General features: G+C 50.0%; 1 protein-coding gene across 43 annotated transcripts in view; it reads right to left on the bottom strand.

Annotated features, from left to right (window-relative positions):
• GPHN (gephyrin) overlaps positions 1-21,243 on the bottom strand; it is a 593,334-nt gene extending 572,091 nt beyond the window's left edge. For 20 of the 43 annotated variants that reach the window (XM_077257052.1, XM_077257075.1, XM_077257249.1 and 17 more), the window contains exon 1: positions 20,971-21,150. In XM_077257052.1, the coding sequence (XP_077113167.1) occupies positions 20,971-21,034 (64 nt within the window). In that variant the 5' untranslated portion in view covers positions 21,035-21,150. Of the gene's footprint in view, positions 1-20,970 lie in introns of all 43 variants that reach the window. The other 23 variants (XM_077257046.1, XM_077257033.1, XM_077257060.1 and 20 more) reach the window with 6 other exon arrangements.
• Between the last annotated feature and the right edge of the window lie 1,955 nt (positions 21,244-23,198).

Genomic DNA, 23,198 nt, shown 5'->3' with positions numbered 1-23,198 from the left:
ACCCCACAGTGATCTGTCCCCACTCAGGTAACCTCTATAGTAACACCCCACAGTGATCTCCCCCACTCAGGTAACCTCTATAGTAACACCCCACAGTGATCTGCGCCCACTCAGGTAACCTCTATAGTAACACCCCACAGTGATCTCCCCCACTCAGGTAACCTCTATAGTAACACCCCACAGTGATCTCCCCCACTCAGGTAACCTCTATAGTAACACCCCACAGTGATCTCCCCCACTCAGGTAACCTCTATAGTAACACCCCACAGTGATCTCCCCCACTCAGGTAACCTCTATAGTAACACCCCACAGTGATCTCCCCCACTCAGGTAACCTCTATAGTAACACCCCACAGTGATCTCCCCCACTCAGGTAACCTCTATAGTAACACCCCACAGTGATCTCCCCCACTCAGGTAACCTCTATAGTAACACCCCACAGTGATCTCCCCCACTCAGGTAACCTCTATAGTAACACCTCACAGTGATCTCCCCCACTCAGGTAACCTCTATAGTAACACCTCACAGTGATCTCCCCCACTCAGGTAACCTCTATAGTAACACCCCACAGTGATCTCCCCCACTCAGGTAACCTCTATAGTAACACCCCACAGTGATCTCCCCCACTCAGGTAACCTCTATAGTAACACCTCACAGTGATCTCCCCCACTCAGGTAACCTCTATAGTAACACCCCACAGTGATCTCCCCCACTCAGGTAACCTCTATAGTAACACCTCACAGTGATCTCCCCCACTCAGGTAACCTCTATAGTAACACCTCACAGTGATCTCCCCCACTCAGGTAACCTCTATAGTAACACCCCACAGTGATCTCCTCCACTCAGGTAACCTCTATAGTAACAACCCACTCAGGTAACCGCCCGGGACTGCAGCTCCAGATGTGATCGCCCCCGCCGATGATGGCATCTCCTGGGGTGTCATTCTCCAGGTGGATGGTGCTGCGGGCGGTGCAGGGATCAGCACCACAGTGTGTGAACAGCTCCATGTCAGCGCCGCGGGAGGAGGGGGCAGGGGGATTCCCCGAATAGCTGCACACCGCTGCCTGCTGCAATGTGCGGGGACGCGACCACCGGCGGATGCAGGGCAGCCGCAATATCTGCATTGGACCTCGTAAAAAAATCTACATTTCAAAGCGCAGGGATTGATGGCGATCATTAACTCCTCGCTGCCCGCCTGCTTTAGCCCCAGCCCCTGCTATGTGAGGATGGGATCCCCCTTGCATTGCAGGTTTTTTTCTCCCCTGTATTATAGAATATAAGAAATCGCTCCTTTCTGCTTTCCTACGTCACCGATGATGACTCCCAGTTCACAGAGAAATAAAGAGCTGTAGAGGCAGTGATGGAGGAAGGGAAGCAGAGACGGAGGAAGGAAGAGAGGCAGAGACGGAGGAAGGAAGAGAGGCAGAGACGGACGAAGGAAGAGAGGCAGAGACGGAGGAAGGAAGAGAGGCAGAGACGGAGGAAGGAAGAGAGGCAGAGACGGAGGAAGGAAGAGAGGCAGAGACGGAGGAAGGAAGAGACGGAGGAAGGAAGAGAGGCAGAGACGAAGGAAGGAAGAGAGGCAAAGACGGAGGAAGGGAGGCAGAGACGGAGGAAGGAAGAGAGGCAGAGACGGAGGAAGGAAGAGAGGCAGAGACGGAGGAAGGAAGAGAGGCAGAGACGGAGGAAGGGAGGCAGAGACGGAGGAAGGGAGGCAGAGACGGAGGAAGGAAGAGAGGCAGAGACGGAGGAAGGAAGAGAGGCAGAGACGGAGGAAGGAAGAGAGGCAGAGACGGAGGAAGGAAGAGAGGCAGAGACGGAGGAAGGAAGAGAGGCAGAGACGGAGGAAGGAAAAGACGGAGGAAGGAAGAGAGGCAGAGACGAAGGAAGGAAGAGAGGCAAAGACGGAGGAAGGGAGGCAGAGACGGAGGAAGGAAGAGAGGCAGAGACGGAGGAAGGAAGAGAGGCAGAGACGGAGGAAGGAAGAGAGGCAGAGACGGAGGAAGGGAGGCAGAGACGGAGGAAGGGAGGCAGAGACGGAGGAAGGAAGAGAGGCAGAGACGGAGGAAGGAAGAGAGGCAGAGACGGAGGAAGGAAGAGAGGCAGAGACGGAGGAAGGAAGAGAGGCAGAGACGGAGGAAGGAAAAGACGGAGGAAGGAAGAGAGGCAGAGACGAAGGAAGGAAGAGAGGCAAAGACGGAGGAAGGGAGGCAGAGACGGAGGAAGGAAGAGAGGCAGAGACGGAGGAAGGAAGAGAGGCAAAGACGGAGGAAGGAAGAGAGGCAAAGTCGGAGGAAACAAGAGAGGCAAAGTCGGAGGAAGGGAGGTAGAGACGGAGGAAGGGAGGCAGAGACGGAGGAAGGAAGAGAGGCAAAGACGGAGGAAGGAAGAGAGGCAAAGACGGAGGAAGGGAGGCAGAGGCGGAGGAAGGAAGAGAGGCAGAGACGGAGGAAGGGAGGCAAAGACGGAGGAAGGAAGAGGCAGAGACGGAGGAAGGAAGAGAGGCAGAGACGGAGGAAGGAAGAGAGGCAGAGACGGAGGAAGGAAGAGAGGCAGAGAGGGAGGAAGGAAGAGAGGCAGAGACGGAGGAAGGAAGAGAGGCAGAGAGGGAGGAAGGAAGAGAGGCAGAGACGGAGGAAGGAAGAGAGGCAGAGACGGAGGAAGGAAGAGAGGCAGAGACGGAGGAAGGAAGAGAGGCAGAGACGGAGGAAGGAAGAGAGGCAGAGACGGAGGAAGGAAGAGAGGCAGAGACGGAGGAAGGAAGAGAGGCAGAGACGGAGGAAGGAAGAGAGGCAGAGACGGAGGAAGGAAGAGAGGCAGAGACGGAGGAAGGGAGGCAGAGACGGAGGAAGGGAGGCAGAGACGGAGGAAGGAAGAGCGGCAGAGACGGAGGAAGGGAGGCAGAGACGGAGGAAGGAAGAGACGGAGGAAGGAAGAGACGGAGGAAGGAAGAGAGGCAGAGACTGAGGAAGGAAGAGAGGCAGAGACGGAGGAAGGAAGAGAGGCAGAGACGGAGGAAGGAAGAGAGGCAGAGACGGAGGAAGGAAAAGACGGAGGAAGGAAGAGAGGCAGAGACGAAGGAAGGAAGAGAGGCAAAGACGGAGGAAGGGAGGCAGAGACGGAGGAAGGAAGAGAGGCAGAGACGGAAGAAGGAAGAGAGGCAGAGACGGAGGAAGGAAGAGAGGCAGAGACGAAGGAAGAGAGGCGGAGACGGAGGAAGGAAGAGAGGCAGAGACGGAGGAAGGAAGAGAGGCAGAGACGGAGGAAGGAAGAGAGGCAAAGACGGAGGAAGGAAGAGAGGCAAAGTCGGAGGAAGGAAGAGAGGCAAAGTCGGAGGAAGGGAGGCAGAGGCGGAGGAAGGAAGAGAGGCAGAGACGGAGGAAGGGAGGCAAAGACGGAGGAAGGAAGAGGCAGAGACGGAGGAAGGAAGAGAGGCAGAGACGGAGGAAGGAAGAGAGGCAGAGACGGAGGAAGGAAGAGAGGCAGAGACGGAGGAAGGAAGAGAGGCAAAGACGGAGGAAGGAAGAGAGGCAAAGACGGAGGAAGGGAGGCAGAGGCGGAGGAAGGAAGAGAGGCAGAGACGGAGGAAGGGAGGCAAAGACGGAGGAAGGAAGAGGCAGAGACGGAGGAAGGAAGAGAGGCAGAGACGGAGGAAGGAAGAGAGGCAGAGACGGAGGAAGGAAGAGAGGCAGAGACGGAGGAAGGAAGAGAGGCAGAGACGGAGGAAGGAAGAGAGGCAGAGACGGAGGAAGGGAGGCAGAGACGGAGGAAGGAAAAGACGGAGGAAGGAAGAGAGGCAGAGACGAAGGAAGGAAGAGAGGCAAAGACGGAGGAAGGGAGGCAGAGACGGAGGAAGGAAGAGAGGCAGAGACGGAGGAAGGAAGAGAGGCATTGGCGGAGGAAGGAAGAGAGGCAGAGACGGAGGAAGGAAGAGAGGCAGAGACGGAGGAAGGGAGGCAGAGACGGAAGAAGGAAGAGACGGAGGAAGGAAGAGAGGCAGAGACGGAGGAAGGAAGAGAGGCAGAGAGGGAGGAAGGAAGAGAGGCAGAGACGGAGGAAGGAAGAGAGGCAGAGACGGAGGAAGGAAGAGAGGCAGAGACGGAGGAAGGAAGAGAGGCAGAGACGGAGGAAGGAAGAGAGGCAGAGACGGAGGAAGGAAGAGAGGCAGAGACGGAGGAAGGAAGAGAGGCAGAGACGGAGGAAGGAAGAGAGGCAGAGACGGAGGAAGGAAGAGAGGCAGAGACGAAGGAAGAGAGGCAGAGACGAAGGAAGAGAGGCAGAGACGGAGGAAGGAAGAGAGGCAGAGACGAAGGAAGAGAGGCAGAGACGGAGGAAGGAAGAGAGGCAGAGACGGAGGAAGGAAGAGAGGCAGAGACGGAGGAAGGGAGGCAGAGACGGAGGAAGGGAGGCAGAGACGGAGGAAGGAAGAGAGGCAAAGACGGAGGAAGGGAGGCAGAGACGGAGGAAGGAAGAGGCGGAGGAAGGAAGAGAGGCAGAGACGGAGGAAGGGAGGCAAAGACGGAGGAAGGAAGAGAGGCAGAGACGGAGGAAGGAAGAGAGGCAGAGACGGAGGAAGGAAGAGAGGCAGAGACGGAGGAAGGAAGAGAGGCAGAGACGGAGGAAGGAAGAGAGGCAGAGACGGAGGAAGGAAGAGAGGCAAAGACGGAGGAAGGAAGAGAGGCAAAGACGGAGGAAGGAAGAGAGGCAGAGACGGAGGAAGGAAGAGAGGCAGAGACGGAGGAAGGAAGAGAGGCAGAGACGGAGGAAGGAAGAGAGGCAGAGACGGAGGAAGGAAGAGAGGCAGAGACGGAAGAAGGAAGAGAGGCAGAGACGGAGGAAGGAAGAGAGGCAGAGACGGAGGAAGGGAGGCAAAGACGGAGGAAGGAAGAGAGGCAGAGACGGAGGAAGGAAGAGAGGCAGAGACGGAGGAAGGGAGGCAGAGAAGGAGGAAGGAAGAGAGGCAAAGACGGAGGAAGGGAGGCAGAGACGGAGGAAGGAAGAGGCGGAGGAAGGAAGAGAGGCAGAGACGGAGGAAGGGAGGCAAAGACGGAGGAAGGAAGAGAGGCAGAGACGGAGGAAGGAAGAGAGGCAGAGACGGAAGAAGGAAGAGAGGCAGAGACGGAGGAAGGAAGAGAGGCAGAGACGGAGGAAGGAAGAGAGGCAGAGACGGAGGAAGGAAGAGAGGCAGAGACGAAGGAAGAGAGGCAGAGACGGAGGAAGGAAGAGAGGCAGAGACGAAGGAAGAGAGGCAGAGACGGAGGAAGGAAGAGAGGCAGAGACGGAGGAAGGAAGAGAGGCAGAGACGGAGGAAGGGAGGCAGAGACGGAGGAAGGGAGGCAGAGACGGAGGAAGGAAGAGAGGCAAAGACGGAGGAAGGGAGGCAGAGACGGAGGAAGGAAGAGGCGGAGGAAGGAAGAGAGGCAGAGACGGAGGAAGGGAGGCAAAGACGGAGGAAGGAAGAGAGGCAGAGACGGAGGAAGGAAGAGAGGCAGAGACGGAGGAAGGAAGAGAGGCAGAGACGGAGGAAGGAAGAGAGGCAGAGACGGAGGAAGGAAGAGAGGCAAAGACGGAGGAAGGAAGAGAGGCAAAGACGGAGGAAGGAAGAGAGGCAAAGACGGAGGAAGGAAGAGAGGCAGAGACGGAGGAAGGAAGAGAGGCAGAGACGGAGGAAGGAAGAGAGGCAGAGACGGAGGAAGGAAGAGAGGCAGAGACGGAAGAAGGAAGAGAGGCAGAGACGGAGGAAGGAAGAGAGGCAGAGACGGAGGAAGGGAGGCAAAGACGGAGGAAGGAAGAGAGGCAGAGACGGAGGAAGGAAGAGAGGCAGAGACGGAGGAAGAGAGGCAGAGAAGGAGGAAGGAAGAGAGGCAAAGACGGAGGAAGGGAGGCAGAGACGGAGGAAGGAAGAGGCGGAGGAAGGAAGAGAGGCAGAGACGGAGGAAGGGAGGCAAAGACGGAGGAAGGAAGAGAGGCAGAGACGGAGGAAGGAAGAGAGGCAGAGACGGAGGAAGGAAGAGAGGCAGAGACGGAGGAAGGAAGAGAGGCAGAGACGGAGGAAGGAAGAGAGGCAGAGACGGAGGAAGGAAGAGAGGCAAAGACGGAGGAAGGAAGAGAGGCAGAGACGGAGGAAGGAAGAGAGGCAGAGACGGAAGAAGGAAGAGAGGCAGAGACGGAAGAAGGAAGAGAGGCAGAGACGGAAGAAGGAAGAGAGGCAGAGACAGAGGAAGAAAGAGAGGCAGAGACGGAGGAAGGGAGGCAAAGACGGAGGAAGGAAGAGAGGCAGAGACGGAGGAAGGAAGAGAGGCAGAGACGGAGGAAGGAAGAGAGGCAGAGACGGAGGAAGGAAGAGAGGCAGAGACGGAGGAAGGAAGAGAGGCAGAGACGGAGGAAGGGAGGCAAAGACGGAGGAAGGAAGAGAGGCAGAGATGGAGGAAGGGAGGCAAAGACGGAGGAAGGGAGGCAGAGACGGAGGAAGGAAGAGAGGTAGAGACGGAGGAAGGGAGGCAAAGACGGAGGAAGGAAGAGAAGGCAGAGACGGAGGAAGGAGGAGAGGCAGAGACGGAGGAAGGGAGGCAGAGACGGAGGAAGGAAGAGAGGCAGAGACGGAGGAAGGGAGGCAGAGACGGAGGAAGGAAGAGAGGCAGAGACGGAGGAAGGGAGGCAAACAGGGAGGAAGGAAGAGAGGCAGAGACGGAGGAAGGAAGAGAGGCAGAGACGGAGGAAGGAAGAGAGGCAGAGACGGAGGAAGGAAGAGAGGCAGAGACGGAGGAAGGAAGAGAGGCAGAGACGGAGGAAGGAAGAGAGGCAGAGACGGAGGAAGGAAGAGAGGCAGAGACGGAGGAAGGAAGAGAGGCAGAGACGGAGGAAGGAAGAGAGGCAGAGACGGAGGAAGGAAGAGAGGCAGAGACGGAGGAAGGAAGAGAGGCAGAGACAGAGGAAGGGAGGCAGAGACGGAGGAAGGAAGGGAGGCAGAGACGGAGGAAGGAAGGGAGGCAGAGACGGAGGAAGGGAGGCAGAGACGGAGGAAGGGAGGCAGAGACGGAGGAAGGGAGGCAGAGACGGAGGAAGGGAGGCAGAGACGGAGGAAGGGAGGCAGAGACGGAGGAAGGGAGGCAGAGACGGAGGAAGGGAGGCAGAGACAGGAAGGGAGGCAGCGTCGGAGGAAGGGAGGCAGCGTCGGAGGAAGGAAGGGAGGCTGAGCCGGAGGAAGGGAGGCAGAAACGGAGGGAGGCAGAAACGGAGGGAGGCAGAGACGGAGGGAGGCAGAGAGGCAGAGACGGAGGAAGGAAGAGAGGCAGAGACGGAGGAAGGAAGAGAGGCAGAGACGGAGGAAGGGAGGCAGAGACGGAGGAAGGAAGAGAGGCAAAGACGGAGGAAGGGAGGCAGAGACGGAGGAAGGAAGAGGCGGAGGAAGGAAGAGAGGCAGAGACGGAGGAAGGGAGGCAGAGACGGAGGAAGGAAGAGAGGCAGAGACGGAGGAAGGAAGAGAGGCAGAGACGGAGGAAGGAAGAGAGGCAGAGACGGAGGAAGGAAGAGAGGCAGAGACGGAGGAAGGAAGAGAGGCAGAGACGGAGGAAGGAAGAGAGGCAGAGACGGAGGAAGGAAGAGAGGCAGAGACGGAGGAAGGAAGAGAGGCAAAGACGGAGGAAGGAAGAGAGGCAAAGACGGAGGAAGGAAGAGAGGCAGAGACGGAGGAAGGAAGAGAGGCAGAGACGGAGGAAGGAAGAGAGGCAGAGACGGAAGAAGGAAGAGAGGCAGAGACGGAGGAAGGAAGAGAGGCAGAGACGGAGGAAGGAAGAGAGGCAGAGACGGAGGAAGGGAGGCAAAGACGGAGGAAGGAAGAGAGGCAGAGACGGAGGAAGGAAGAGAGGCAGAGACGGAGGAAGGAAGAGAGGCAGAGACGGAGGAAGGAAGAGAGGCAGAGACGGAGGAAGGAAGAGAGGCAGAGACGGAGGAAGGGAGGCAAAGACGGAGGAAGGGAGGCAAAGACGGAGGAAGGGAGGCAAAGACGGAGGAAGGAAGAGAGGCAGAGATGGAGGAAGGGAGGCAAAGACGGAGGAAGGGAGGCAGAGACGGAGGAAGGAAGAGAGGCAGAGACGGAGGAAGGAAGAGAGGCAGAGACGGAGGAAGGGAGGCAGAGACGGAGGAAGGAAGAGAGGCAGAGAAGGAGGAAGGGAGGCAAAGACGGAGGAAGGAAGAGAGGCAGAGACGGAGGAAGGAAGAGAGGCAGAGACGGAGGAAGGAAGAGAGGCAGAGACGGAGGAAGGAAGAGAGGCAGAGACGGAGGAAGGAAGAGAGGCAGAGACGGAGGAAGGAAGAGAGGCAGAGACGGAGGAAGGAAGAGAGGCAGAGACGGAGGAAGGAAGAGAGGCAGAGACGGAGGAAGGAAGAGAGGCAGAGACGGAGGAAGGAAGAGAGGCAGAGACGGAGGAAGGGAGGCAGAGACGGAGGAAGGGAGGCAGAGACGGAGGAAGGAAGGGAGGCAGAGACGGAGGAAGGAAGGGAGGCAGAGACGGAGGAAGGAAGGGAGGCAGAGACGGAGGAAGGAAGGGAGGCAGAGACGGAGGAAGGAAGGGAGGCAGAGACGGAGGAAGGAAGGGAGGCAGAGACGGAGGAAGGAAGGGAGGCAGAGACGGACGAAGGGAGGCAGAGACGGAGGAAGGGAGGCAGAGACGGAGGAAGGGAGGCAGAGACGGAGGAAGGAAGGGAGGCAGAGACGGAGGAAGGGAGGCAGAGACGGAGGAAGGGAGGCAGAGACGGAGGAAGGGAGGCAGAGACGGAGGAAGGGAGGCAGAGACGGAGGAAGGGAGGCAGAGACGGAGGAAGGGAGGCAGAGACGGAGGAAGGGAGGCAGAGACGGAGGAAGGGAGGCAGAGACGGAGGAAGGGAGGCAGAGACGGAGGAAGGGAGGCAGAGACGGAGGAAGGGAGGCAGAGACGAAGGAAGGGAGGCAGAGACAGGAAGGGAGGCAGAGACAGAAAGGGAGGCAGAGACAGGAAGGGAGGCAGCGTCGGAGGAAGGGAGGCAGCGTCAGAGGAAGGAAGGGAGGCTGAGCCGGAGGAAGGGAGGCAGAAACGGAGGGAGGCAGAAACGGAGGGAGGCAGAAACGGAGGGAGGCAGAAACGGAGGGAGGCAGAAACGGAGGGAGGAAGGCAGAAACGGAGGGAGGAAGGCAGAAACGGAGGGAGGAAGGCAGAAACGGAGGGAGGAAGGCAGAAACGGAGGGAGGAAGGCAGAAACGGAGGGAGGAAGGCAGAAACGGAGGGAGGAAAGGAGGCAGCGATGAAGGAAGTAAAGAGGGATTAAAGCAGACACGGAGGGAGGTAGAGACGGAGGAAGGGAGGCAGTGACGGAGGAAGGGAAGCAGTAACAGGAAGGAAGGGAGGCAGCCACGGAAGAAGGAAGGGGGGCAGCCACAGAAGAAGAAAGGGGGGCAGCCACAGAAGAAGGAAGGGGGGCAGCCACAGAAGAAGGAAGGGGGGCAGCCACAGAAGAAGGAAGGGGGGCAGCCACAGAAGAAGGAAGGGGGGCAGCCACAGAAGAAGGAAGGGGGGCAGCCACAGAAGAAGGAAGGGGGGCAGCCACAGAAGAAGGAAGGGGGGCAGCCACAAAAGAAGGAAGGGGGGCAGCCACAAAAGAAGGAAGGGGGGCAGCCACAAAAGAAGGAAGGGGGGCAGCCACAAAAGAAGGAAGGGGGGCAGCCACAAAAGAAGGAAGGGGGGCAGCCACAGAAGAAGGAAGGGAGGCAGCCACGGAGGATGGAAGGGATGCAGCAACGAACGAAGGCAGCGACAGGAAGAGAGGCAGCGATGGAGGAAAGAAAGCAGCGATGGAGGAAAGGAGGCAATGGCGGAGAAAGGAAGGGATGCAGTAACGGAGGTAGGAAGGGAGTGACAGAGGAAGGAGAGGAGGCAGCAACAGGAAGAGAAGCAGCGACAGAGGAAAGAAGGGAGGCAGCGACAGAGGAAAGAAGGGAGGCAGCGACGGAGGAAAGAAGGGAGGCAGCGACGGAGGAAAGAAGGGAGGCAGCGACGGAGGAAAGAAGGGAGCAACGACGGAGGAAAGAAGGGAGCAACGACGGAGGAAAGAAGGGAGCAACGACGGAGGAAAGAAGGGAGCAACGACGGAGGAAAGAAGGGAGCAACGACGGAGGAAAGAAGGGAGCAACGACGGAGGAAAGAAGGGAGCAACGACGGAGGAAAGAAGGGAGCAACGACGGAGGAAAGAAGGGAGCAACGACGGAGGAAAGAAGGGAGCAACGACGGAGGAAAGAAGGGAGCAACGACGGAGGAAAGAAGGGAGCAACGACGGAGGAAAGAAGGGAGCAACGACGGAGGAAAGAAGGGAGCAACGACGGAGGAAAGAAGGGAGCAACGACGGAGGAAAGAAGGGAGCAACGACGGAGGAAAGAAGGGAGCAACGACGGAGGAAAGAAGGGAGCAACGACGGAGGAAAGAAGGGAGCAACGACGGAGGAAAGAAGGGAGCAACGACGGAGGAAAGAAGGGAGCAACGACGGAGGAAAGAAGGGAGCAACGACGGAGGAAAGAAGGGAGCAACGACGGAGGAAAGAAGGGAGCAACGACGGAGGAAAGAAGGGAGCAACGACGGAGGAAAGAAGGGAGCAACGACGGAGGAAAGAAGGGAGGCAGCGAAGGAGGAAAGAAGGGAGGCAGCGACGGAGGAAAGAAGGGAGCAACGACGGAGGAAAGAAGGGAGCAACGACGGAGGAAAGAAGGGAGCAACGACGGAGGAAAGAAGGGAGCAACGACGGAGGAAAGAAGGGAGCAACGACGGAGGAAAGAAGGGAGCAACGACGGAGGAAAGAAGGGAGGCAGAGGCTTCTCATCTCTATTAAAGAGACAATCATTGAGAAAGATGCCTCTATAAATGGACGATACTCCCTGGTGTCAAAAATAGCTGACACAATGTAAGATTTGCAGCCGTTCACACTGCAGGGCCACGTTGTGCGTACAGCATTGAGAGCTCCAGATCAGGATTTTTTTTTTGCAAATGACTGCAATCCTTATCTAGTCTCCATGGGTGGATTTCCCCAATTTCAGCCCTCCCCCTATGTGTGGATCAAATCACATATGGCTATGAAACCTAAAGACAACATGCAGTATTAGTAGACCTAGTTCGAAAGGAAAAATATCAGATTATACAGGGAATAAAGCTATATAGGAACCTTATATATGACAGCATCAGGATAGTGCAATATAGACATACAGTATAAGTTTATATAAATGGGCTATATGATATAGACTGGGGGCAAATGTAGGGTAATATAAAAACCTACATTGGGTATATAGATGTGATCGGACATAAATCATAAAAACTGGGGAGGCAGATGTAGTATAATATAAAAGTACAATGACATGGAGATATAGGTGTGATTTGTATATACGACGTGCTCAGCCTGTATATAGATGTGATCTGCAGATATGATGTGCTCAGCCTGTATATAGATGTGATCTGCAGATATGGCATGTGCTCAGCCTGTATATAGATGTGATCTGCAGATATGACATGTGCTCAGCCTGTATATAGATGTGATCTGCAGATATGGCATGTGCTCAGCCTGTATATAGATGTGATCTGCAGATATGACATGTGCTCAGCCTGTATATAGATGTGATCTGCAGATATGACATGTGCTCAGCCTGTATATAGATGTGATCTGCAGATATGACATGTGCACAGGCTGTATATAGATGTGATCTGCAGATATGACATGTGCTCAGCCTGTATATAGATGTGATCTGCAGATATGACATGTGCACAGGCTGTATATAGATGTGATCTGGAGATATGACATGTGCACAAGCTGTATATAGATGTGATCTGCAGATAGAACATGTGCTCAGGCTGTATATAGATGTGACCTGCAGATATGACGTGCACAGGCTGTATATAGATGTGATCTGCAGATATGACATGTGCTCAGCCTGTATATAGATGTGACCTGCAGATATGACATGTGCACAGGCTGAATATAGATGAGACCTGCAGATATGACATGTGCACAGGCTGTATATAGATGTGATCTGCAGATATGACATGTGCTCAGGCTGTATATAGATGTGATCTGCAGATATGACATGTGCACAGGCTGTATATAGATGTGATCTGCAGATATGACATGTGCACAGGCTGAATATAGATGAGACCTGCAGATATGACATGTGCTCAGCCTGTATATAGATGTGATCTGCAGATATGACATGTGCTCAGCCTGTATATAGATGAGACCAGCAGATATGATGTGCTTAGGCTGTATATACAGTAGATGTGATCTGGAGATATTACCTGTGCTCAGGCTGTATATAGATGTGATCTGCAGATATGACATGTGCTCAGGCTGTATATAGATGTGATCTGCAGATATGACATGTGCTCAGGCTGTATATAGATGTGATCTGCAGACATGACATGTGCACAGGCTGCATATAGATGTGACCTGCAGATATGACATGTGCTCAGCCTGTATATAGATGAGACCTGCAGATATGACGTGCTCAGCCTGTATATAGATGTGACCTGCAGATATGATGTGCTCAGCCTGTATATAGATGTGATCTGGAGATATGACATGTGCTCAGCCTGTATATAGATGTGATCTGCAGATATGACATGTGCTCAGCCTGTATATAGATGTGATCTGCAGATATGACATGTGCTCAGCCTGTATATAGATGTGATCTGCAGATATGACATGTGCTCAGCCTGTATATAGATGTGACCTGCAGATATGACATGTGCTCAGCCTGTATATAGATGTGATCTGGAGATATGACATGTGCTCAGCCTGTATATAGATGTGATCTGCAGATATGACATGTGCTCAGCCTGTATATAGATGTGATCTGGAGATATGACATGTGCTCAGCCTGTATATAGATGTGATCTGCAGATATGACATGTGCTCAGCCTGTATATAGATGTGATCCGCAGATATGACATGTGCTCAGCCTGTATATAGATGTGATCTGCAGATATGACATGTGCTCAGGCTGTATATAGATGTGACCTGCAGATATGACATGTGCACAGGCTGTATATAGATGTGATCTGCAGATATGACATGTGCACAGGCTGTATATAGATGTGACCTGCAGATATGACATGTGCACAGGCTGTATATAGATGTGATCTGCAGATATGACATGTGCTCAGCCTGTATATAGATGTGATCTGCAGATATGACATGTGCTCAGCCTGTATATAGATGAGACCTGCAGATATGACATGTGCACAGGCTGTATATAGATGTGATCTGCAGATATGACATGTGCTCAGCCTGTATATAGATGTGATCTGCAGATATGACATGTGCTCAGCCTGTATATAGATGTGATCTGCAGATATGACATGTGCTCAGGCTGTATATAGATGTGACCTGCAGATATGACATGTGCACAGGCTGTATATAGATGTGATCTGCAGATATGACATGTGCACAGGCTGTATATAGATGTGATCTGCAGATATGACATGTGCTCAGCCTGTATATAGATGTGATCTGCAGATATGACATGTGCTCAGCCTGTATATAGATGAGACCTGCAGATATGACGTGCTCAGCCTGTATATAGATGTGATCTGCAGATATGATGTGCTCAGCCTGTATATAGATGTGATCTGCAGATATGATGTGCTCAGCCTGTATATAGATGTGATCTGGAGATATGACATGTGCTCAGCCTGTATATAGATGTGATCTGCAGATATGACATGTGCTCAGCCTGTATATAGATGTGATCTGCAGATATGACATGTGCTCAGGCTGTATATAGATGTGATCTGCAGATATAACATGTGCTCAGGCTGTATATAGATGTGACCTGCAGATATGACATGTGCACAGGCTGAATATAGATGAGACCTGCAGATATGACATGTGCTCAGCCTGTATATAGATGAGACCTGCAGATATGACGTGCTCAGCCTGTATATAGATGTGATCTGCAGATATGACATGTGCACAGGCTGTATATAGATGTGATCTGCAGATATGACATGTGCACAGGCTGTATATAGATGTGATCTGGAGATATGACATGTGCACAAGCTGTATATAGATGTGATCTGCAGATAGAACATGTGCTCAGGCTGTATATAGATGTGATCTGCAGATATGACATGTGCTCAGGTTGTATATAGATGTGATCTGCAGATATGACATGTGCACAGGCTGTATATAGATGTGATCTGCAGATATGACATGTGCTCAGGCTGAATATAGATGAGACCTGCAGATATGACATGTGCACAGGCTGTATATAGATGTGATCTGCAGATATGACATGTGCACAGGCTGTATATAGATGTGACCTGCAGATATGACATGTGCACAGGCTGTATATAGATGTGATCTGCAGATATGACATGTGCTCAGGCTGTATATAGATGTGATCTGCAGATATGACATGTGCTCAGGCTGTATATAGATGTGATCTGCAGATATAACATGTGCTCAGGCTGTATATAGATGTGACCTGCAGATATGACATGTGCACAGGCTGAATATAGATGAGACCTGCAGATATGACATGTGCTCAGCCTGTATATAGATGAGACCTGCAGATATGACGTGCTCAGCCTGTATATAGATGTGATCTGCAGATATGACATGTGCACAGGCTGTATATAGATGTGATCTGCAGATATGACATGTGCACAGGCTGTATATAGATGTGATCTGGAGATATGACATGTGCACAAGCTGTATATAGATGTGATCTGCAGATAGAACATGTGCTCAGGCTGTATATAGATGTGATCTGCAGATATGACATGTGCTCAGGTTGTATATAGATGTGATCTGCAGATATGACATGTGCACAGGCTGTATATAGATGTGATCTGCAGATATGACATGTGCACAGGCTGTATATAGATGAGACCTGCAGATATGACATGTGCTCAGCCTGTATATAGATGAGACCTGCAGATATGACGCGCTCAGCCTGTATATAGATGAGACCAGCAGATATGATGTGCTTAGGCTGTATATACAGTAGATGTGATCTGGAGATATTACCTGTGCTCAGGCTGTATATAGATGTGATCTGCAGATATGACATGTGCTCAGGCTGTATATAGATGTGATCTGCAGATATGACATGTGCTCAGGCTGTATATAGATGTGATCTGCAGATATAACATGTGCTCAGGCTGTATATAGATGTGACCTGCAGATATGACATGTGCACAGGCTGAATATAGATGAGACCTGCAGATATGTCATGTGCTCAGGCTGTATATAGATGTGACCTGCAGATATGACATGTGCACAGGCTGAATATAGATGAGACCTGCAGATATGACATGTGCTCAGCCTGTATATAGATGAGACCTGCAGATATGACGTGCTCAGCCTGTATATAGATGTGACCTGAAGATATGATGTGCTCAGCCTGTATATAGATGTGATCTGGAGATATGACATGTGCACAGCCTGTATATAGATGTGATCTGCAGATATGACATGTGCTCAGCCTGTATATAGATGAGACCTGCAGATATGACATGTGCTCAGGCTGTATATAGATGTGATCCGCAGATATGACATGTGCTCAGGCTGTATATAGATGTGATCTGCAGATATGACATGTGCACAGGCTGCATATAGATGTGACCTGCAGATATGACATGTGCTCAGCCTGTATATAGATGTGATCTGCAGATATGACATGTGCTCAGCCTGTATATAGATGAGACCTGCAGATATGACGTGCTCAGCCTGTATATAGATGTGATCTGCAGATATGATGTGCTCAGCCTGTATATAGATGTGATCTGCAGATATGATGTGCTCAGCCTGTATATAGATGTGATCTGGAGATATGACATGTGCTCAGCCTGTATATAGATGTGATCTGCAGATATGACATGTGCTCAGCCTGTATATAGATGTGATCTGCAGATATGACATGTGCTCAGCCTGTATATAGATGTGACCTGCAGATATGACATGTGCACAGGCTGTATATAGATGTGATCTGCAGATATGATGTGCTCAGCCTGTATATAGATGTGATCTGCAGATATGACATGTGCACAGGCTGCATATAGATGTGACCTGCAGATATGACATGTGCTCAGCCTGTATATAGATGTGATCTGCAGATATGACATGTGCTCAGCCTGTATATAGATGTGATCTGCAGATATGACATGTGCTCAGGCTGTATATAGATGAGACCAGCAGATATGATGTGCTCAGCCTGTATATAGATGTGACCTGCAGATATGACATGTGCACAGGCTGTATATAGATGTGATCTGCAGATATGACATGTGCTCAGCCTGTATATAGATGTGATCTGCAGATATGACATGTGCTCAGCCTGTATATAGATGTGATCTGCAGATATGACATGTGCACAGGCTGTATATAGATGTGATCTGCAGATATGATGTGCTCAGCCTGTATATAGATGTGATCTGGAGATATGACATGTGCTCAGCCTGTATATAGATGTGATCTGCAGATATGACATGTGCTCAGCCTGTATATAGATGAGACCAGCAGATATGATGTGCTCAGCCTGTATATAGATGTGACCTGCAGATATGACATGTGCACAGCCTGTATATAGATGTGATCTGCAGATATGACATGTGCTCAGCCTGTATATAGATGAGACCTGCAGATATGACATGTGCTCAGGCTGTATATAGATGTGATCTGCAGATATGACATGTGCACAGGCTGTATATAGATGTGACCTGCAGATATGACATGTGCACAGGCTGTATATAGATGTGATCTGCAGATATGACATGTGCTCAGGCTGTATATAGATGTGATCTGCAGATATGACATGTGCTCAGGCTGTATATAGATGTGATCTGCAGATATAACATGTGCTCAGGCTGTATATAGATGTGACCTGCAGATATGACATGTGCACAGGCTGAATATAGATGAGACCTGCAGATATGACATGTGCTCAGCCTGTATATAGATGAGACCTGCAGATATGACGTGCTCAGCCTGTATATAGATGTGATCTGCAGATATGACATGTGCACAGGCTGTATATAGATGTGATCTGCAGATATGACATGTGCACAGGCTGTATATAGATGTGATCTGGAGATATGACATGTGCACAAGCTGTATATAGATGTGATCTGCAGATATGACATGTGCTCAGGCTGAATATAGATGAGACCTGCAGATATGACGTGCACAGGCTGTATATAGATGTGATCTGCAGATATGACATGTGCACAGGCTGTATATAGATGAGACCTGCAGATATGACGCGCTCAGCCTGTATATAGATGAGACCAGCAGATATGATGTGCTTAGGATGTATATACAGTAGATGTGATCTGGAGATATTACCTGTGCTCAGGCTGTGTATAGATGTGATCTGCAGATATGACATGTGCTCAGGCTGTATATAGATGTGATCTGCAGATATGACATGTGCACAGGCTGCATATAGATGTGACCTGCAGATATGACATGTGCACAGGCTGCATATAGATGTGACCTGCAGATATGACATGTGCACAGGCTGTATATAGATGAGACCAGCAGATATGATGTGCTCAGCCTGTATATAGATGTGATCTGCAGATATGACATGTGCTCAGCCTGTATATAGATGTGACCTGCAGATATGACATGTGCACAGGCTGTATATAGATGTGATCTGCAGATATGACATGTGCTCAGCCTGTATATAGATGAGACCTGCAGATATGACATGTGCTCAGCCTGTATATAGATGTGATCTGCAGATATGACATGTGCACAGGCTGTATATAGATGTGACCTGCAGATATGACATGTGCTCAGGCTGTATATAGATGTGACCTGCAGATATGACATGTGCACAGGCTGTATATAGATGTGACCTGCAGATATGACATGTGCACAGGCTGTATATAGATGTGATCTGCAGATATGACATGTGCACAGGCTGTATATAGATGTGATCTGCAGATATGACATGTGCACAGGCTGTATATAGATGTGATCTGGAGATATGACATGTGCACAAGCTGTATATAGATGTGATCTGCAGATATGACATGTGCTCAGGCTGTATATAGATGTGATCTGCAGAAATGACATGTGCTCAGGCTGTATATAGATGTGATCTGCAGACATGACATGTGCACAGGCTGCATATAGATGTGACCTGCAGATATGACATGTGCACAGGCTGTATATAGATGTGATCTGCAGATATGACATGTGCACAGGCTGTATATAGATGTGATCTGCAGATATGACATGTGCTCAGCCTGTATATAGATGAGACCTGCAGATATGATGTGCTTAGGCTGTATATAGATGTCATATCTGCAGATCACATCTATATACAGCCTGTGCACATGTCATATCTCCAGATCACATCTATATACAGGCTGAGCACATGTCCTATCTGCAGATCACATCTATATACAGCCTGAGCACATGACATATCTGCAGATCACATCTATATACAGGCTGAGCACATGACATATCTGCAGATCACATCTATATACAGCCTGAGCACATGTCATATCTGCAGGTCACATCTATATACAGCCTGAGCACATGACATATCTGCAGGTCTCATCTATATACAGCCTGAGCACATGTCATATCTGCAGATCACATCTATATACAACTGAGCACATGTCATATCTGCAGGTCTCATCTATATACAGCCTGAGCACATGTCATATCTGCAGATCACATCTATATACAACTGAGCACATGTCATATCTGCAGGTCTCATCTATATACAGCCTGAGCACGTCATATCTGCAGATCACATCTATATACAACTGAGCACATGACATATCTGCAGGTCTCATCTATATACAGCCTGAGCACGTCATATCTGCAGATCACATCTATATACAACTGAGCACATGTCATATCTGCAGGTCACATCTATATACAGCCTGTGCACATGTCATATCTGCAGATCACATCTATATACAGCCTGAGCACATCATATCTGCAGGTCTCATCTATATACAGGCTGAGCACGTCATATCTGCAGGTCTCATCTATATACAGGCTGAGCACATGTCATATCTGCAGATCACATCTATATACAGGCTGAGCACATGTCATATCTGCAGATCACATCTATATACAGGCTGAGCACATTCCATATCTGCAGATCACATCTATATACAGGCTGAGCACATGTCATATCTCCAGATCACATCTACTGTATATACAGCCTAAGCACATCATATCTGCTGGTCTCATCTATATACAGGCTGAGCACATGTCATATCTGCAGATCACATCTATATACAGCCTGAGCACATGTCATATCTGCAGATCACATCTATATACAGCCTGAGCACATGTCATATCTGCAGGTCTCATCTATATACAGCCTGAGCACATGCCATATCTGCAGATCACATCTATATACAGCCTGAGCACATGTCATATCTGCAGGTCACATCTATATACAGGCTGAGCACATTCCATATCTGCAGATCACATCTATATACAGCCTGAGCACATGTCATATCTGCAGGTCACATCTATATACAGCCTGAGCACATGTCATATCTGCAGGTCTCATCTATATACAGCCTGAGCACATGCCATATCTGCAGATCACATCTATATACAGCCTGAGCACATGTCATATCTGCAGGTCACATCTATATACAGGCTGAGCACATTCCATATCTGCAGATCACATCTATATACAGCCTGAGCACATGTCATATCTGCAGGTCACATCTATATACAGCCTGAGCACATGTCATATCTGCAGGTCTCATCTATATACAGCCTGAGCACATGTCATATCTGCAGATCACATCTATATACAGGCTGAGCACATGCCATATCTGCAGATCACATCTATATACAGGCTGAGCACATGTCATATCTGCAGGTCACATCTATATACAGGCTGAGCACATGTCATATCTGCAGATCACATCTATATACAGGCTGAGCACATTCCATAGCTGCAGGTCTCATCTATATACAGCCTGAGCACATGCCATATCTGCAGATCACATCTATATACAGGCTGAGCACATGCCACATCTGCAGATCAGATCTATATAATGACTGCAGATACAGTAGTATTTTACTATACATACAGTACAGGGGTTTAGAGAAGGGATCAGCCATATTAGCAGATATAACACAGTGTACCAGAGCAATACTATATAGAGAGCTGTAATCAGCCATATTAACAAGATAAGGTGACCTATATAGACTGTATACAGATGTGATCTGCAGATATAAGCAGTATATCAGTGTAGTGACGTGTGCACAGGCTGTATACAGCCGCGATCTGCAGATACAGCAGTGCCAAACTATACACGCCGCTGGGATCAGCCATGTTAGCAGCTGTGACACACACGGGCTGGATGCAGATGCGATCTGCGGCTATGCCAGAGCATGGCTGAGGCTGCACCGGGCTGTCACGGCTGCCACTGCTCGGGCTGTCACGGCTGCCACTGCTCGGGCTGTCACGGCTGCCACTACTCGCCCTGTCACGGCTGCCACTGCTCGGGCTGTCACGGCTGCCACTGCTCGGGCTGTCACGGCTGCCACTGCTCGGGTTGTCACGGCTGCCACTGCTCGGGCTGTCACGGCTGCCACTGCTCGCCCTGTCACGGCTGCCACTGCTCGGGCTGTCACGGCTGCCACTGCTCGGGCTGTCACGGCTGCCACTGCTCGCCCTGTCACGGCTGCCACTGCTCGGGCTGTCACGGCTGCCACTGCTCGGGCTGTCACGGCTGCACAGAGGATCCCGGTGTGTGAGGTACCATCCCGGCGGGTGCACCGTGCACTGACACTGCGGATGCACACACACACACACATACATACACGGATCGCTCTCTCTCCAATCAGCCAGGTGCCATTTTAGGTTGCCGGCTGCAGGAGCCCCCATGGCTGCCGCTGTCATGTCAATGGGTGGTAGGCGCAGGACACATACACACTGCACAACCGGCACCGCTGCGTCATTTACCTGTCAGCACCCCGACCCGTATTTGGTGGTCGTGATTAGTAAGGATCATGCCCTCGGCCGCCATCTTCCTTCCGCCGGAGCCGCTGTCACCGGCCGTTCCAGTGAGCAGGAGAAGCCTGGGCTGGGAGAGCGGGGAGGCAGGCGAGCGAGCCGACCGCCGAGAACATCCACCCCGGAGACAGAGGGAGAGGGGAGGAGGGAGCAGCCAGGCGTGAGCAGCGCACAGCCGACACAATCGAGCGACACTAGAGGAATTCTGGATTGTTGGCGAGTGCCTGTGTCATCATTAATAAAGCTATTGTGACTTTAAAGGGTTATTTTCATCTTCATAAATAAATATGTCTCTGATAATACTGGTAAAGAGAAGCAATTTTGCAATGTATTCCTTGTTAAAACTGTCATTTCTTGAGCTATTAATACTGCTTTACAACTCGTTTTCCTGGAAACCGGCCACCTTGGAAAACTAAAACTGCAAGGTTATCAAGCTAGAAAGATGGACAGACCCTTAAGCAACACACTGTAAACAAAATAAAATGGTTACTATCTCAAGGATGAATGCAAATTTCAATAAGAAGTAAATGGCTTGCATTTCTACACACTATCCAGCAATGAAAATGGGGAATAACCCTCTAAGGTCTGCCATATTCATGTTTACTGTGCAGAATTAAATAAATAAATAAATAAATATATTTTAAATACACATCACTTCAGTCTTTTTCCTTCATGTTTTTTCTTTTCCATTACATCTGTTTATTAATATTTATTCCTATATAAAACCAGAGAGGTGTGAACAACGTTTCCTAGTACATACAAATAAAGCTTAACAAAAAAATTGGAATAGTATAAAACAATTTACATTAATATTCAAGTGTATATTTAAATATTACCACCACACAGTCATCATATATTACACCAGCAAGGAATGACTGAATAATACCACCACACAACAGTCCTCATATAATACCACCGCCAAGGAATGACTGAATAATACCACCACCTCGGAATGACTGAATAACACCACACTATGGTCATCATATAATACCATTGCCAAGGAATGACTGAATAATACCACCACACAGTCATCATATAATACCATCGCCAAGGAATGACTGAATAATACCACACAGTCCTCATATAATACCACCGCCAAGGAATGACTGAATAATACCACAGTATGGTCATCATATAATACCATCACCAAGGAATGACTGAATAATACCACCACACAGTCCTCATATAATACCACCACCTCGGAATGACTGAATAATACCACAGTATGGTCATCATATAATACCATCGCCAAGGAATGACTGAATAATACCACCACACAGTCATCATATAATACCACCACCAAGGAATGACTGAATAATACCACCACACAGTCATCATATAATTCCACTGCCAAGGAATGACTGAATAATTCCACTGCACAGTCATCATATAATACCACCACCGAGAAATGACTGAATATTACCACCACACAGTCCTCATATAATACCACCACCAAGGAATGACTGAATATTACCATCACACAGTCCTCATATAATACCACCACCAAGGAATGACTGAATAATACCACCACACAGTCCTCATATAATACCACCGCCAAGGAATGACTGAATAACACCACAGTATGGTCATCATATAATACCATCGCCAAGGAATGACTGAATAACACCACAGTATGGTCATCATATAATACCATCGCCAAGGAATGACTGAATAATACCACCACACAGTCCTCATATAATACCACCGCCAAGGAATGACTGAATAATACCACAGTATGGTCATCATATAATACCATCGCCAAGGAATGACTGAATAACACCACAGTATGGTCATCATATAATACCATCGCCAAGGAATGACTGAATAATACCACCACACAGTCCTCATATAATACCACCGCCAAGGAATGACTGAATAATACCACAGTATGGTCATCATATAATACCATCGCCAAGGAATGACTGAATAATACCACCACACAGTCCTCATATAATACCACCGCCAAGGAATGACTGAATAATACCACAGTATGGTCATCATATAATACCATCGCCAAGGAATGACTGAATAATACCACCACACAGTCCTCATATAATACCACCGCCAAGGAATGACTGAATAATACCACAGTATGGTCATCATATAATACCATCGCCAAGGAATGACTGAATAATACCACCACACAGTCATCATATAATACCACCACCAAGGAATGA

Source organism: Ranitomeya variabilis, chromosome 1 (genome assembly GCF_051348905.1).
Source record: "Ranitomeya variabilis isolate aRanVar5 chromosome 1, aRanVar5.hap1, whole genome shotgun sequence".
Lineage (NCBI taxonomy): Eukaryota > Metazoa > Chordata > Amphibia > Anura > Dendrobatidae > Ranitomeya > Ranitomeya variabilis.
The sequence above is the reverse complement of the archived record's forward strand: the minus strand, read 5'-3'. Positions and strand labels throughout refer to the sequence as shown.